This window comes from Chrysoperla carnea, chromosome 4 (assembly GCF_905475395.1).
Source record: "Chrysoperla carnea chromosome 4, inChrCarn1.1, whole genome shotgun sequence".
Taxonomy (NCBI): domain Eukaryota; kingdom Metazoa; phylum Arthropoda; class Insecta; order Neuroptera; family Chrysopidae; genus Chrysoperla; species Chrysoperla carnea.
The window spans coordinates 18,310,561-18,328,510 of record NC_058340.1 but is presented as its reverse complement, the minus strand read 5'-3'; the positions used below and the strand labels follow the sequence as shown (position 1 = coordinate 18,328,510).

Sequence of the window (17,950 nt, the reverse complement as noted above, 5' to 3'; positions counted from 1 at the left end):
AAAAAATCGAACTTCAAAAGTACGCATCCCCTGAGATAAAAAAGTGAAATCAGGCTTAAGAAACATCTGAATTTCTTTGTGAAATCGTGGAGACCTGATTCAACAATTTTTAAAGAAATCGCTTGTAGAAAAATCGCAAGAGTAAATCGTGTTCAATAATATCTTGGATACACGGAAGTATATTCCATCGTTCTGGGTTGGTTTATTTTGCAGGCTTGGTTTTAGGCCAGTGAAGTAATAGCAGTGACCAAAGTGTAGTAAGGCAATGGAAGTAGGTCCATAATAAAATATAGAACTCATTTTGTTTTATTGTGCTGGGTGGAACTCTGGCTAAATGTTTTTTACTGGCTTGCTGTTTTACTAACTTGCTGGATTGCATGGCTTGAGATTAGCGTTGACTTGATAGTTTTTTACTGGCTTGCTGGCTATAAAAGTAGAAACCAAGATATTTTTGTTTACATGAAGTCAGTTTTACTGACTCACTGGGTTGTTGGCTTGAAATACAGGCCTCGTGTAGCCGTGTATACGTAACATTATAGCAGCAGTTAAGGGTTAAAAAATGTCATTATAACTACTTGGTTTCAAAATAATATTTATAATATGTTGCTATAGTTAGTATTTTCATTCTGTTTATCTGCCAACAACTACTTCTTTAATCATTTGGCTTCCTTCAAAATTTGTAGTGTCTCATTAAAACATTTAAGTTAAAATCAATAATATGTTAAAACCGCAAAATCTGCTAACACTGACCCGATTATGTCAACATACAGTCATTTACCATAAAGCATATCATCATTTGAATAATATGTTAAATAGATGTCATGTCATAAGTAAGTTTGTTCTGAAGATATTATTACAATTAAATATTAATAATATTGTTTATTGGGAATTTTAGAAAGTTATAACGCAGAAAGGGATTAAAACTTATGGGTGCCTTATCGAAAAGTTCTGAGATTTTGATATCATAGGCTTATAATGCAAACTTCATATCTATTAAATGCATTATTTGCCAAATAATAGTTTAAAAAACCTTACAAAACCCGGTTTTGCAACTAGCCCAGAAAAAAACTAATTTTATAGCAAAAAAGCGTGGGGTGCTAGATTTCAATTATTGAAAATATTTTATTTTTTAAGGCAGTCTTTTTTAAAATATTGGTAAAAGTAAAGTCATTATAAAATATCGTAAGAAGCAGCCCATGCTTTTTTACGATAAAATGATTTTTTCTTAATTACTCTTATTTTTTTATTACAACTAATTACAAAAGCGCGTTTTTTTAATTTTTTAAAACTATTATTTTACTTTTTAGTTCAAATGGCTAAAAAAGCGTGTAATTTTAGTTGTTTAAACTACTTACTATTTATTTGAATATTATAGAATGTTATCTACACTTCCACCAGAATTGTATTAAGTTTTTATATTATAAAATCTTTAATCCTGAAGATCCTGATGATAATCGGGCACACTTATTAAATTATTGTATTGTCATCGGATCTTTTGTGCGACAATCAATTCGACGACAATCACATTCAAAGATTCCGTTACATGGATACGTAGACACATACCAAGCTAATAAAAACAAGTTAAATTAAACGAGATTTTTGATCTAAATTAAAAAGCTCGTAAGCACCAGACTCGAAAACGAGCAAAATGATTGATGTAGAAAATATCAAAATTTAATTCTGTAAAGTTCTTTGGAAGGATTAAAAATTTTTTTTTTTTTGAATGATTAGCTTTTACAATGTTGCTATGGTAACGTGATAATTACATAGTTTCATTAACAAAATTTACTCGTCCACACATTCAAATGTGACAAAAAAATTTCATTTTTATACAATTCAACAAAATTTTCAAAAAGTTCAAAAGTTCATTGTTAAAATTTACAATGTTAACCACAGATGCAGTCCCAAAATCATGGCCTTTCAGAAAATGTTCTGATATACTCGAAAATAAACCACCAGTGTGTAGTACAGGAAAAAAAAAAGAAGAGTCGTGTGATGGTGAAGTAAAGAAAGACAAGAAATGTGAAGCAACAAAACCACCTCCACTACCATGTGGAGTAGCTCCACCACCTCCACCACCGCCAGAACCTCCAAAACCTATACCACCGCTAGTAGCTTTCAGTCAACCTAGTAAGGAATGTAAGAAGCCTGTACCACCACCACCTCCATCACCAACATCATCGCCACATTGCGAAAAGAAACCTGACCCACCCAAACCACCACCATGTGCAGAAAAAAAACCTGAGCCGCCCAAACCACCCTGTGAAACGAAACCACAATGTCCGCCACAACCTGCAGCAGCAGAGCCCCCTAAGTGTGGATCTCCACCTCCAGAACATCCAAGGTCAATATGTGACCCTCCTCTTCTTAAATGCGAAACAGAAGCACCAACAGACGCTGTAACACCACAAAATACAGAACAAACTAAGCCATCAAATGCAAAAGCACCACAAGCGCAGGCCGCACTTGGAGCAAACGGCCAACGTACAAATGGCTGTTCAAAACCTGAAGAACCTAAATGTACTTGTGGACCACCTCCAGAAAAATGCCCTGAGAATTCTAAAAACAATGATATGCCTACAATACCTTTGAAGGAAGCTAGACGATTTATGTATGATTGTTTTGTGGCTGCTGGTGCTTCACCCGAGCATGCAAGTCTTCATGCCGACATGATGATTTTTGCGGATACTAGGGGAGTTTTCGGTCATGGAATGGCTCGTTTAGGTATGGTATATATGTACATTTTGATATAGCAGTTCTGTTTTCATCGTAAAAAGGGACTTCACGAATCCCTTAATGTGTGATTACTTGAAATTCATTTAGCAAGTTCCAGTTAAGTTTTCAACTTATATATCTACTATGATAATCAAATAGAATACTAGTTTTTGATTAAGCGCACATGAATCATTGACATTTAAGTGAATTTTCTAGACTTTCCTTGAGGGGTGAGGGGAGCTTCAGCACTCTCAGCATCCCCCCTGCTTACGTGCTTACTATGTTTGAATCGATCTAGACATGGCAAGGAACAGTCAGTGTGTAAAAAATGAAAGTGAGCTAGCACAGTGTACTCTCATGCTTTTTTTACAGAGTTCGTGTGATTAACAGAAATAATACAGTTGTTCACGGCAGGATACATACCAGTGTGCGGAGGGGTCAAGCCTCTAGAGTTTGGCTTCAAATTTTACGATCCAAGAAAAACGTGCATATGTTATGATTCATGTCATACCTTTATGATTCTGCACGACTGTACACAGTGATGTAAAATTTAATCAATTTCTTTTATCCAGAAACCACTTGCTGTAATTTGAAGAACAAAAAGATCTGTGGCAAAAGTATTCCTGAGATTTTAAATGAAAGCCCATGTATTGCATATATTGACGGAAAACATGCATTAGGAGCAGTGGTAGGGTGTTATTGCATGGATTTAGCTATCAAGAAAGCTAAAATTTGTGGCCTTGGATTTGTCAATTGCAAAAGTGTGTAAATTTTATGATTTTTTTTTAGGATTTCGTAACCTTAAATGCACGTAGCAATTTTATCTACACTACTTTTAGGATACGAAATTCTAATTTTATATAATATATGAATTTCAACAATTCCATACTTAGATGCAACGCCATTTGGATATGCTACATTTTACGCTGATAGAGCTACAAAGAATGGATTAATTGGTATGGCAATTTCTAATCAACCCCCGACTGTCATTCCTACAAGGGCAATGGAAGTAAGTGTTTATAAGTGCATGACATTGAAATTTAATCCATTAATTTACTTTATTTTATAGCCTGCTATTGGAGCGAATCAAGTGGCATTAGCAGCACCAATTTCTATCTGCGATTCAGCCAATATCGATTTTTCAGCAGCTGTCGGTAGTATGGGCAAGGTAAAACAGAAATAATTTCTACTTCAGCATGAAAAATCTCATTTGAAATTTGACTTAGGTGGAAATGTTCAGTAAAATGAAAGCTCAATTACCATCGGGATGGGCTCAGGTTGAAGGTAAACCAACAACGGATCCTGCACTAGTATTGGAGAAAGGTGGTTTACTGCCTTTAGGAGGTACCAGTGAAGATTGTGGGGGACATAAAGGATTTTGTCTTGGATTAATGTTAGAAACAATTACTGGAATGCTATCTGGTAAGATTGTAATTTAGAAGAAATAAGCAATATAATTATTTTTTTTATTTTATAGGAAGTGATTTTGGCCCAAAACTTTCTAAAGACAAAGACCATCATTTCTTGTCTCATACTTATGTCGCTATAAATCCTGAAATGTTTGCTGGTGGATTCGCTGATAGATTGAAGTGGTTCTCTCATACCATAAGAAATATGCCACCCTATGTAAGAATATTTTCTTAAAATTTTCTATATCTAATGTAAATTCAGTTTTAAAGAATATTTCAATTATTTTAGAAACCTGGGAAGTGTGTACTTATGCCTGGGGATGTAGAAAGAAAATTTGCGGATCAAGTTGACATGGATGGAGGTATCAAGTATTTGAAAGCTCAAATGGGTCAGTGTCAACGTGTGGCAGATGAATTCAAAGTTAAGCACTTGGGAGAAGCAAAGCCCAATGTTTAGTCAACTGTACAGCAAATGAATTCATCAAACCAAACCGTTGTAGCAGATGGATTCATCAAAGTTTAACATTTGGTACAAGCAACGTCCAATATGTTTAAACAGTACAATTTCTATTTTATTGGTTTTAACTTAAATGTTTATAATGTGTCAATTCATAAACGCAAATTTTACACTGAAAATGTATTATCTGTGTTCATCAATAAATATCTGAGTTTTTAGTATTCAAAAACAAAATTGTTGTATTCATATCACTTTTCTTTCAGAGAAATCAGTGAAGGCTGTCTTTTCAATTGTCTTTTCGTTTGGAACTTATATAGGAACAAAAATTAAAATATGGTAAAAATGAAAATAAACTGGGCTTTATGTAGAATCAAATTAGAATAAATTTTGTGCTACTAATAATTTTCGCAATCAGCGTTAGAAAATCAGAAATTTGATATTTCTGATTGAAATATTAGTAAAATTTTAATATTGAATTGGAAACGATTTATGGATTTTTAAGGTATCTCTTTTCCGATAGATAGTGAGTTAAAGTGAGTAAAGTTCACTTTTTCCAAAAATGAGATATTTACACAGTTATTTTTTACAAGTCTTTAGAATTTAACTGTAGAAAAATTGCATTTTTACGAAAAAGGGAATTTTTTCGCTCTGCGACCCCACTGCAAATTTTCTAAATAGGATTCGAAAAGTTTGGATTCTTAAACTTATTGAAAACTATTGGAGTGCGGAGCGGTTAAACAATTAAATATTAACGTTAATATGGCTAATAATAGATGTCGACACCATATCATTTAAAATCCCAAACAGTTATGACATGTAGGTAAACACTTTTGAATAAAAAATGAAAGTTGTCAAATAAAATGAAACATGGTTAGTAAAATTAACATAGTTCTTCTTGAAAAACATTTACCAAATAAAACAATATAAAAAGGTTGTGATGTAGTTCATAGTGATGCAAGTATTTTCATATAAATCTTTTTAAATTTACGTTCAACCAAGAAAAATGACTTCGAACAGAAATGCGAATAAGAATTCTTTAAAATTTGTTGTTTATGAAGATGAATTATCAGATTATAATGATGATTCCGATGGCTTGGAAATCGATGAATGTCCAAGTCCACGTAAAAAGTATGTTTATGAAACTATCAATAAAAAACATCGTTTACTAATACAAAATTTTTTTGTAGAAAATCATTACTCCAACTGGATTCTAATGAAAAGGCGGTTTTAGAAAATATTGATAAGGAAATTGACAAACAATTGGAAGAAAAAGCTGCAAACACAAATATGAGTGCCCAAAATGTTAAAAATATATTGAAAGTAAGCATTTAATTCTGACCAAGCACTTATTATTATCATGTTTTTTAGTAGATCCTGGCTATGTACCTATTTAAATTTCACGGGGGCTACTCTTTACTGTACCTAAATTTAAAAAGTACATCCATTAATAGTAAATTATTTTTTGTATTTTAGCATATCATAACAAATGAACAAGTTTTAGCGCTTGTTAGAAATTCAGCAAATGACGAACCATTTAGAACAGAAAATTTAACATTTGAACCGAAGCTTACCAGAGCTAAAGTGAAGTAAGTTTCATTTAATAATATCATATATACAGGTACTCAAAGTACACGATTTGATTAATTTCTTTTAGAGAATTGTTTAAAAATCAGGCTGCTCCGTTACGAACTAATAAATCCGAAATTCATGTTCTTATTGATCAAGAACTACCCGAAGACGAAGAAGATGATGAATACATACCTGGCGAGGATGAGGTAGCATCAATTTAATTACCTAATTAAAAAGAAAAAGTTTCTCCTTTTTTCAAATAAATTTTTTAATAGTATTTTAATTTATCTAGAGCGATGATGACCAGAGCACGCTTGTAAGTGATTTGGATTCACAACCTGCAACTCCAGCAACTCCTTCAAACTCATACTCTGCAGATTGTAGTACACAGACATCTTGGACTGATGATGGTGTATTTAAAGTCCCAACAAAAGTATTAAAGTCCCCGTCTGTGAGTATTTCAAAACCAACGCAAGAAAATATCGCACTTCGTACCAGATCAAAATTATCACTTAGTGATACACCTTTAGAATGTATTGAACAAGCTTTTATACCACCAGATATCACTACGGATATGTATGATATTGAATGTGACGATGATGATTGGCGAAATTTTTTAAAAGAGTTTACATTACCCTTACAAGCTGTTACTACTGCAACTAATGAAGATGACGATGAAGCTGATCCTGAATATAATATCTTGGCTGATGAAGAAATCGATGCTGGTAAGAAAGCTGTTTTCTAGTACCAAAACAACAGTTAATTTTTCCTATAAAAGTTTAATTATCATCTTTTGTATACTCAATGTCACAAAAAATGCTCGTTTTAAAACATTCTAAGTGTTACTATTATAACATAACATATGATGCGTACGCTTAGAATGGTTTTAACTGTGGCACTTTTTCTGACAGTGAGTGTACATACAAACCATACAAATATTAAATGTACTCCGTTTTTATTTTTTTACAGTCGATAAAGAAGAATTAAGAGCAGATAGAGGTGTTAAAGTAACAAAACGTGAATTGAATGATTTAGTTGCTGAATTATTTGATTTCGCTGACTTATTTACTCCACCCTGTCCAAATGATGAGACAACAGAAAACGATTCCGAAACGCAACCAGCTATCACAGAGAATAAGCCTCAAAATGATAAGCAAGAAATGCCTTCAACGTCTCAAAATAATGTTAGTATTTTTTTTTTTATATATAATTCATAAAACCCGTACCATAACTAAAGCTTGTTAGAATAGTAGAGCTTCTTACTTATTAATTAATGAGAATCTTACTTATTATTTGAAATTCCCCTAATACGTAGGTAAGGTTAGATTAAAGTGACTGTTCAAGGGCGGGACACTTTTGGACCATAGGGTCCGTTTTGATACCGAAAAAGGTTTGGCCCATCCTTTCCACTACTCCATAAAATATTTGGAGCTTTTTAAGAACAGCAAGAGTGCTTTGAAGGGCTTCAGGTCGGAGAGGTTTCTTCCTCTTCTCCACTGTGACAATTCCTGCGATAGTCCTTTTAAGCGATATAAGAATTTCAAAACGCCTACGATTGTACTCAGATCATATCTGCCTTGTAGTATTGTAGTACTACAAGTACGTTCCTCCTTCTATCTAAGATTGGCATTTTCAAGATATTCTCTTTAAGGAGCAGCTTGTATCCCTACTATGTCAATTCAACGAAATCCTTACGACATAAATATAATAACTTCTCTAATCTACAGACTACTACAGAACCAGAAACTAGTCAACCCATACTCATCGAATATCCTGCTGTCTATAGTCCATGTAACGTCATTAGTAAACAGCAAATTTTATTATTGGAACAACAATTAAGACAACATGTTCAACTATTAACGCAAAATTTTCTGCAAACCTATAAGCATCCTATTTATAATCAATTTTCCGAAAACGTAAAAGAAATGGTGGTAAGTTTAAAATAATAAAGCCGCGGCCACACATATTACATATTAAAGGTTACATAAAACACATAGACGAGTCAAATAAGGATATAAAATCGCAAAAACAAAAAAAATCAATTCTTTGCTAGATGATATGTGTGCCTGTTTACTCGCCTATGTGTATTGTATGTTGCAGCCGCGGCTTAAAATATTATTAAAAAAATTTTTAATCATTATAACAAAATTTCTAGACAGAAATTGGTTTAAAGGCAAAGAAAAATCCAAAATCTTGTTTAAATGCAGAAAATTTAAAAAATGCTTTGAAATTAATGAAATTTTGGGAAGATAAAATTTCGAGTAATGATACTGACACACAAGAAATGATGAAGTAAGTACCATAACGTCTGATGAACGTAAATTGAACGAAGGTTTATCATCTGCAGGAAATTATTCTTTTGTTTTAATATAACTCATTTATAAAATCACCAATGCAAAATGCTAACATTTAGTATTAAACAAAATTTTTTAGAAAATTCGACTAAAACTCAAAGTGGAAAAAATGTCTCTTAAATCTCTTGTGTTCTGGGCTCCAAATTTTCAATAATTAAATTACACGTCAGATATTTACAAAAAAAACATTAAATTTTTTATATTTTCACTGAATTAACGATAACATAAAAATACGGTATTCTACTATGTTTGAAAAACTACTTCAAAATGTTGATTTTCCTAATAAAAAGCCACAAAAAAGTATATATAGCCAAAAAACGCTTTCTTGCCATAAAATTAAATTAAATTTCGTTTAAATTTTCAACGGTTTTTACTCTCGCAAAAGGGGTGTCATTCATTTGGTGACGCAATATTGGTAAAAATAGCAGTCGGGTACGTAATTATTATATGTTTAAATAAAGTTGATGGTAACATAAACTGCAATTACTATGACAGCGACCAAAAAATTGAGAATTAATGCATATTATTCTTGCTTATATGATGTCTCATTATGGCGGCTCGTGTTTTAGGTCACGTGATTTACATATTAAAAATTACGAATTTTAATTTTAATATAATAAAACAATAATGTGCTTTTATGACTCAAAATCAGAATATTTAAGAATATTACTACATAAATTTTAATTTTTATCTTTTATAATTTATTTTTCACTGCTGAAAGTAGTATCTTATTAGATATTGTCTGATATATGATGATAGTGCTCCTATATATTTAAAATAATATTTTACATTATTCATTATTTTTTTTAAATTTCGAACAGGTTTGTTGATGCCCAAATAAAAAGATTGTAAGTAATTGTTAAAATAATTAATTGATAAATTTGAGTGTGTTAAAAACGTAACCATTTTGCAGCATAACATATAAGGAACGAAAATATACTACAATGCAACCAAAATTACCACCGTTACTTTTACAAACCATATCAAAGAGTGATGTATTTATGTATCCATTTTTATTGCCATGCATGCCATTCTTACCAGTGGTATCTGCTCCATCATCGAATAGTAATAGGATAGTTTATACATTATCAGAAGATTCGTAAGTAGTTGTTAATTTGATTTTTTTAGATCCAAGTAACCTAAAGTTTAAGTAAATGGTTACACACAAATGGCGAATATTTCTACAGCGCGCTCCATTAAAAGTTAGTGTCTACACATAGAATAGCAAACCCTTCGCCGACGTTGTTTCAGTCAGGAGTCAGTTTCATTATCAAACCAAATTACTAGTTTTAGAATTGTTATGTAAATTATTCATATCTTTGAATTGTTTTTCTGCCAACGATAATTTTGTTAGGAAGACGATTACCCGCTGTGGAAAAGTCCTTTAAATGTGTGTAACCGGCTTAAAAAATGTATATCTGCTACTTGTGTAAAATTTGGAGATTAAAATAACAATATATTTTTTTTTAGTTTAATAGCAATTGGATTGGAACAGTTTATCAGTTATTTACACGCAGAAAAGTTAGTAAAAAATGGAAAAGCATCAATAATCGATGCATGTACATTAATTGTACGATTTTTAATGCCAGCAAAAGATTTTATGAGTTTGCGAGCTCACGTTCTCGCTTTGAAAAATGGAAAAAAAACTGATAATCCAATAAATTACTACTTTAAACACAAAGTCGCACCGCCAACAACTCATTATGTGCTACCCACGTATCAGTGTATTCCAGTGAACCGACAGAACAAAGATATTTTAAATGAACCATGGAAAAGTTTTATTTATCCAGAACCAAAACGTAATTCGTTAGACGTAAGTTGTATAAGCTCAGTAATTTTACAGTTTTTTTTTTTTTTTTTTTTTTTTTTTTTTTTTTATAATATTTGAAGAGTTTAATCTAAAAACTATGGTAGTCACTTTTGTGTCTGAGAAAAATAACGTTTAAAATTATATTATCGTGGTTCTTTGCGGTATATATTTTTTCTAAGTGGGACTTTAGGATGCTAAGCGATTTTCCTCTGAGTTTTATATTTTGATATAAAACGGCATGTCCTGTTTAACCGATATGCAGCACTGGATAGAAATTAAAAAAATGCTTTTTTTTCCCATTTTGTAATGAAGATATTTTTAATACAAACGTACTCCCTGTTCCTACAAATTTTTAGTTGATATCTAGAAAGATTTCAAACGTAGATAATATTAGGAGTCTCCTTTTTCTAATGATGTTACTGCCTGATGTTCGTGCTTCGATAAATTGTCTTTTAAGAGTATATTAAAAATTTCATTAAAATTCAAAACATTTACGAATTTGTAGCTTGAGGCACACAATTCAAAACACATTGCGACCGCACGTTTGGAACCGTTCGGCAGGTGGTTTGACGCTTTATTGATTTTACGTTACTTTTATACCTGAATACACCTTCAATCAGGTAGTCAATGAGGCAGCATCCTTTTGTTAAATGATCAATACATACTGACAACTTTGTGAGTGGCTTCTTTTTTGCCAATCCACCAAACTTTGTCTCTACGATTTTTTTCGAAAGTGCGATAACGTCATATTTAAACTATATATCTGAAAAGTGCTGCAGGGAATTTGTCGGACACTATGACCTCTTGATATAATTAATAATTATTAAACAATTCAGCAAAAGTGAACAATTAGTATCGAAAAACAAAAATACTTAAGTACGGCATGTTCCAGGTGGTAGACATCATCGGTGCAGTATTTTTGTCGGACTAAATATTTTATTATTTAATAATTAATGTTATCAAGTGGTTTTAGTATTCGACAAATTTCCTGCTACATTTTTACAGATCGATAGCTTAAATTTGACGTTATCATGCTCATTTCAAAACGCAGCACTTTCGAATAAAATCGTAAAGAGAAAGTTTGGTAGACTTGTCAAAATGAAGTCACTCATAAAATTTCAAACTATGTTTAATCATTTAACAAAAAGGGTGCTGTCTCGCAGACTAAGGCATATATGATTAATTTCAGTATCAATTTGTATTCAAAAACTAAAATAAAAATTTTAAACGGTGGTTTTCTCGTAGCTGTACTCTAAATTATACATGTTATTTCTAATAATGACTTTGGTTGATAGCAGAATCTAATAATAATTTTTTTTTTCTCGTTTTCAACGAAAAAAGCAAAATTAAAATTTTTTTTTAAATTCCATCATTTGTTATTTATTAATAACAAGTGAAAACAAACAATTGACTGAGTTAATTGTTGAAATACCATGCATAAATAGTTTTGAATAACTCTGTGTGGCAGTAATGTGGCAGTGTTGATAACTCTGTCACATTTCACATACATACATATCTGACATATTTAACTGATATTCTCATATAATGCGCAAGTGTTGATGCGCAATCGTTTGTTTTTTTGACGTCACGTAAATAACAAAAGATATTCACTTTGATATTCCTATATTAATACATACTATAAAATTTGCACCTAATTAACGCCCTCGTGGGTAAACAGTGATGTTTACAAAAAAATGTTTCAAACAAAAGTTTTTTATTTTTTTATAAGCAACATTTTTTACATTTAAACTTTTGTTCTATCTCTAACGGTTTACAAGATGGCTCCTACGGACCCAAGACCCAATTGACCTATGATGCTCATTTACGAACTTGACCTGACTTTTTACGTCCTAAGTACGCTGTAAACATTTCAGATCGATACCTTTTTTCGTTTTTGAGTTATCGTGTCCACAGACGGACGGACGGACAACCGGAAATGGATTAATTAGGTGATTCTATGAACACCTATACCAAAATTTTGTTCGTAGCATCAATATTTTTAAGCGTTACAAACTTGGGATGAAACTTATATATTTCATATATACATGGTATAAAAAATTTGTTGAAGCCTGCTACCAACCAGAACGACAACGGCACACCACAATAAATTTTTTCATTTTAAATTATGATCCGTTTTTGTATCGTACAGAATATCAAAAATCAATCTAGTAATAAAAAAAACAACCCTAAATATCTTTTACTTTTGTCAAATAGCGCTGCTGTTAACAAAGAAAGGTACATGATATTTAGCGTTTTTAATTAGAATAATTTTCAGACATTGTGTCCGAAAAAACGAATCGTAATTTAAACTGAAGAGGTCTATTATCAATTAGATTTTTTTTATTCAGATGTTGTCGCGCAATCACAATCTCGATACAAACCCAAGGGCACTAGTCGTACCCGCCAGCAACCAAACTCCATTTGAAGGTGTCTACATTCTCGTAAAAAATCAATAGTAAAATATTGTAAAATTAATTTAAAATTAAAAAAAAAAAAAAAAAAAATTTGATTACATGTCAATAATAATATATTTAAAACTAAAATAATTAAATTGAATTTTATTTTTTCATAAAATAAATACTTTAAACTTCCCAAGTTCCCAAAAATAAGCACGAACATTAGAATACATCCTTATTAAATGGAAAAGATTATTGAAATTAACATTTCGCAATTTGAAAATTAACAAAAACGTAAAAAAAAAAAAAAAAAAAAAATAAAGAAAGAAAATTTAAGTTTTTTAAATGTAAGTATAGACTACAAGCCTATGTTAAAATTTTTCGGGTGAAATGACCCACGAAGAATCATTTTATAAAAGAGGCTCCTATACGAAAAAATAATTTTAGCACTCCTTGGTGTCTCGCCCCTACACCAGCAAATATCTACGGAGTTGCTTGATACTAACTCTACATTCGAAGCTAATTACATAAATGCCTTACAGAAATAAATCACTTACGAGCTTCGAAAATTGATGGGAAATCAAAAATTTTTTTTACTTCGGGTATCGAAGTTACTGGATATTTCTGTACGGCATTTATATAATTCGCTTCGAATACTTATGCAGAGTTAGTTTCCAGCAACGCCGTACATATTTGCTGGTGCTGGGATGTGACATTCATATTCTCACCTATACCACGCTAAACTGACGCCATGGTACTCAAACTTATTTTTGCATATAACATCTTTTAAACATAATTCCTGGTGGGTCATTTAACCCGTAAAATTTTAGCATGAGCTTGTAGTCTATTACCAAATGTTTCAAACAAAAGTTGTTTATTTTTTTATAAGAAATATTTGTTATATTTAAACTTTTGTTCTATCTATAACGGTTTAAAAGATACTCAATTGAACTTTACGAACGCAAACTCACTCTGTACGTCGTGAGCAGGCTATAAAAACTTCTGCTTGCTTTTTTTTTTACCTTGCTATATACTTCCTATATACTGGATATACATACTATTTAAAATATAATTATATGCTCAAACAATAAACTTTTTCGAAAATCGAAAAATAAAGAGCACAAAAAAAAGTGGTAAGCTTTTCAATTTATGCTATAAAAAACACAATTCCACTTCGACCATACAAATTTATTTACTATTATGGAAATCCGAGGTCAAAACTCCAAGGCACTGGACTATATGGTTTACCGCTTGTTTTTGTAATATGTATCCATATAATCTATGTAGATGGCACGCGTGTAGTTAATTTGTAGGTTGTGTTAATTTTGTATACTATTAAATTAACTGTCAACTTGATTATTTTTATTTACATTGTGATTATGATTAATAATTATTAAGTTTAAAATAATCTTTTCAGCAAATTAAACCGTTTTTATCAGACAATTCAACCCAATTAAGGGTTCCTATTCCATCACCGAAACTCTATAGCAAATCAATACGAAATCGTATACCAAAACGCTGGAAACCTAAAGTCAAGTCACCGAAATATGTTAAATTCAAATCGATCATTCTAAAAGATACAACGCCTGTGAAAATTATACGAAATGAATCGATATCACCAAGCATTCAACTAAAATCGAAGTCTCCAGGTGCTAAATTGATTGCTAATACATTCATCATGTTGCCTAGTATGCCGGGGCTCAGTCCTTTTAAACAAACACCTATGAAAACTTCAGAAAATATTGAAAATTGTGATGAAATTGTAGTGGTAAAAGAATCGTCGTCAACATCAGATATCAATTCAGATTCTAATGTATGTAATGAAGTAGCACCTACAAGAGGTGAAAAAAAATTAAGCAAAAATATTCCAGAAAATTGTAACCCAGAAGAAAAAAAAGTAAGTACGTCGGCACGTCGGAGGATCCGACTTAGCAAGCATTTACTATAACTCTCAACTCTAATTTTACGTGTTTCTTTATATTTTTCCTCCAATATTTATATGAACCTACTATTTAAACTGCCGAAAGATTACGTTCGAACTAAATTTAATTAAATTTAAAATTATCTAGGGTAAAGATGTCGAAACCAGTACACCTACTAAAGGCAATTGTACCTTAAAGACAAAACCAAAGATAACAGCTTCCGAAAAGAAAAAAGCCAAGCAGCAGAAAGAATATGAAACAGTCAGAGCATTACTGTCCCCTGAAAGTCCTAAAGTAGCCGAAGAAAAAGCGAATAGTAAGTTCAAATTCTAACAATTTTGGAAGAAAAAAGTTTTTAATTAAATTTTGATTTTAGATTTCGCACATGCCTATTTCAATAAAGTGAAAGAACGTTTAACCCAGAATTCTCCAGAAGATTACAATTTATTTTTAGCAACTTTAAGTGATCATGATGAGTCTTCCGATAGTGTAACAGATCTCTACAGTAAAGTTACAGCTATTTTAAGTCCAAAACATCCCGATTTATGTGAAGAATTTATAACATTTTTAACACCTGCTCAAGCCAAAGAAATTGAAAAATTGATACCATATTACATGTTTTCAAAAATGGCAACATTTCTTCGAAAATTGGAAACATATTACAATAAACAACCAGCACAAATAAGAAAAATTTATAATAGTTTAGTGGAACTCAGTGGACAAGACGGTGTAAATATTGATTTGGTTAAAACCACAATACTACCGTTGTTGAAAGGAAATACTTATTTAATTGATTATTTTTTGCAAATATTTTCTGAAGAAAAACCACCCCAAAGGTAAATTTAAATATTTTAGTGCTATCATACTCATGAATATAATAAAGTGGGAGAGATAATACTCTTAATGTAAGAAGGAGACTACCATATACCGAAAATATGGTTCTATTTTTAGTTCTTCAGATTTAGTCTACAGAGTGGCCACAACATCATGAAAAATGGGGATTGTCAGGGAATATTAGCAATCGGAAATTATTTTAAAAATCAGGAAAATATAAGAAGCATCATAAAATTTTGGAAACTATCCAACAATAAAATACATTTTTATTTTTGAGAATTTCCTTAGCCAATGATTCTTATTCAAATCAAAGCAAAGTTTTTGGAATGTTTTTGATTTTACTTATTCCTGATTTTTGAATATTTTGATTTTTTTTACCTACGCTTAAATAAATACCAAGAAATTTCAAATTTTCGTTGTCTATGTTTTTGAATAATTAAGGTAAAAATACTCAACAAAAAACAAAACAAAAAGTATTTGATGACTACTCTGATCGAAAAAATATTTGAAGAAAGAACAAATTTTAATAAGCCTTCAAAATTCTGAAAAAGTCTTAAGAACTCTTAGAAACTCTGAATAACTATTAATTTCTCAACGTTGTTGGACTATCTAATTCAGACTTAATAAATCTAGATAACTCTGAATTAAACAGTCCAAAAATGTTTAAAAATTCAGAGTTCCCAAGACTTTGTCAGAGTTCTTAGGAGTTTTTAAGACTTATTCTTTCTTTAAATATTTTTTCCACCATCGTAAATGAGTAGTATTAGAGATACCGCAAAAAATCTCCTGAAAATATTGAATTTTGAGTTTTTGTATTTTTTTGGATCAAAATAACTCTATTAAATAATTTTTAGGAGTCCAATGTCTCATACGATTTTTCGATTTGATTTCAGACTTATAAAAAATTATCTAACACTCAAATTAACTAGATTTTTGCAATTTTTGCAATATATATATATATATATATATATATATATATATATATACATTTTTGCCAATTTTTAAGCTTGTCAATTAAATTACAAAAAAACAGAATATAAATAAAATCGTCAAAATCACAAATATTTTGTAATGCTAAAACTGCTAGTTTCCTCAAAAAATATTCAAAAGTCCAAAAATTGAGTACAAGTTTGCTTCAATTGACCAGAGATGCTAGACTGAAATAATTTTAATTTTTAGTTTAATGACGGTATGGGAAGATATCGATTATGATTCCACAACAAGCAAAAATGTAGAAGAAAATGTTGAATGTTTTGAATCATTGAAAGTACCAGATATGGATGATCCATATGGAACCATGACTTGTATATGCACATGTCATAATTCACCCAACGAAGAATACTCTTCCCGCAATCGCCATTGTTTATCTTGTGGAACAAAGGTAAAATTTGATTAAGATTTTCTAATTTTAGTGTGAAACAAAATTATTTTCATTTCAAAATGGCTTTTTTCTAGTTTATTCAAGGAAAAGTATTTATTCAAACTGGTAAAGGTCCTAAACCTGTGAGTGTTACATTCCCGGATTGTTCAATGGAAGAACAGAATAAACGATTATGTATCGCTCACAAGAATCGATCTAAACGAAGATCAGAAGCTGTGTCACCTAAATCAACACCATTTTCACCATCAAAACATTCACATAATGAATTCGATGACGATGAGCATTTTGGTACAAAAAGTAATAAAAATTCACCAAAAAAATTAACGAAATCACCTAAAACTAACTCGTCTCGAAAATTCTCATTAATCAAATCTCGAAAAAGTGATGTTAGAAAAGGTGATAAGGATGAAGTCAAAAAAGGTGATATGGAAAATAATGTTAGCCAGAAAAAGTATAAGTCAAATTTAAACTTTACGAAAAAAGATGTACCGATTAAATCGAATGTCAAAATAGATTCTACTCGAACTGAAAATGATGTTGATTCAATGGCAATAACACCTGGGGATAATGTTGATAATGAAAATAATAAAAAAATTGAAAAAAGTGATCAAGAACCAACACCCATGGAGTGGGATGATTGTAATGCATCGGTTGAGTCAATTGAATTAAAATTAAGTCCAAATCGAAGTGTTGAAAGTTCTGATTTATGTGAAGAATCCTCACAAGATTTATCAGAAGGCAACGAAGATATTCCCGCAACATGTTCAGAGAGTGAAAATGATTCAATTGTTGAAGCGGAAAGTATTCACAGTGATTCAAGTGTATCAGATAATCAGGAAGTTACTAAACAAATTTCATTTGGATGGACTCGCGACGAGGATAAAATTATTTTAAAAACATTTCAACAAGAATGTGATAGTGAGAATAAATTTGATATTATTGGTGAATTATTACCACACAGGACTATTCCTGAAATACGCGAACGTTTTCAAACTTTAATGAATTTGTTGTTGAAAATAACAAAAAGTAATTAAATTTTTTGTTTATTATTGTTATTTATTAGAATGTAACAAAACTTGTGTTATAGCATGTAAATTTTTATT

General features: G+C 31.0%; 2 protein-coding genes across 3 annotated transcripts; both read left to right on the top strand.

The window, feature by feature from the left end:
- The first annotated feature begins 674 nt into the window (after nt 1-674).
- LOC123297670 (uncharacterized oxidoreductase YjmC-like) lies at nt 675-4,779 on the top strand. 2 transcript variants are annotated; one of them, XM_044879419.1, is made up of 8 exons: nt 675-830; nt 1,897-2,724; nt 3,288-3,476; nt 3,609-3,724; nt 3,785-3,883; nt 3,942-4,137; nt 4,193-4,341; nt 4,414-4,779. In XM_044879419.1, the coding sequence occupies exons 1-8, from the start codon at nt 719-721 to the stop codon at nt 4,579-4,581; spliced, it is 1,857 nt and encodes a 618-aa protein (XP_044735354.1). In that variant the 5' UTR covers nt 675-718; the 3' UTR covers nt 4,582-4,779. The 2 variants fall into 2 exon arrangements, with proteins under 2 accessions (XP_044735354.1, XP_044735355.1); XM_044879420.1 differs by having other exon boundaries at nt 733-830; nt 1,967-2,724.
- Nucleotides 4,780-5,500: 721 nt separating this feature from the next.
- Nucleotides 5,501-17,941, top strand: LOC123297912. The gene is made up of 17 exons (XM_044879741.1): nt 5,501-5,709; nt 5,769-5,901; nt 6,055-6,167; nt 6,236-6,356; nt 6,443-6,875; nt 7,120-7,334; nt 7,878-8,081; nt 8,306-8,442; nt 9,326-9,352; nt 9,418-9,603; nt 9,975-10,317; nt 14,128-14,607; nt 14,780-14,948; nt 15,009-15,468; nt 16,646-16,847; nt 16,922-17,877; nt 17,935-17,941. Exons 1-17 carry the CDS (start codon nt 5,585-5,587, stop codon nt 17,939-17,941), a joined length of 4,311 nt encoding a protein of 1,436 aa, XP_044735676.1. The 5' UTR covers nt 5,501-5,584.
- The last annotated feature ends 9 nt before the right edge of the window (nt 17,942-17,950 follow it).

Excerpts from the sequence above, each read along its gene's own strand:
- LOC123297670 (XM_044879419.1), top strand. The coding sequence starts at position 719 with ATGTTAAAACCGCAAAATCTGCTAACACTGACCCGATTATGTCAACAT. Across the intron at positions 2,725-3,287 it reads TCATGGAATGGCTCGTTTAG|AAACCACTTGCTGTAATTTG; the intron begins GTATGGTATATA and ends TCTTTTATCCAG. Across the intron at positions 4,138-4,192 it reads AATTACTGGAATGCTATCTG|GAAGTGATTTTGGCCCAAAA; the intron begins GTAAGATTGTAA and ends TTTATTTTATAG.
- LOC123297912 (XM_044879741.1), top strand. The coding sequence starts at position 5,585 with ATGACTTCGAACAGAAATGCGAATAAGAATTCTTTAAAATTTGTTGTT. Across the intron at positions 6,168-6,235 it reads CTTACCAGAGCTAAAGTGAA|AGAATTGTTTAAAAATCAGG; the intron begins GTAAGTTTCATT and ends AATTTCTTTTAG. Across the intron at positions 7,335-7,877 it reads CTTCAACGTCTCAAAATAAT|ACTACTACAGAACCAGAAAC; the intron begins GTTAGTATTTTT and ends TCTAATCTACAG.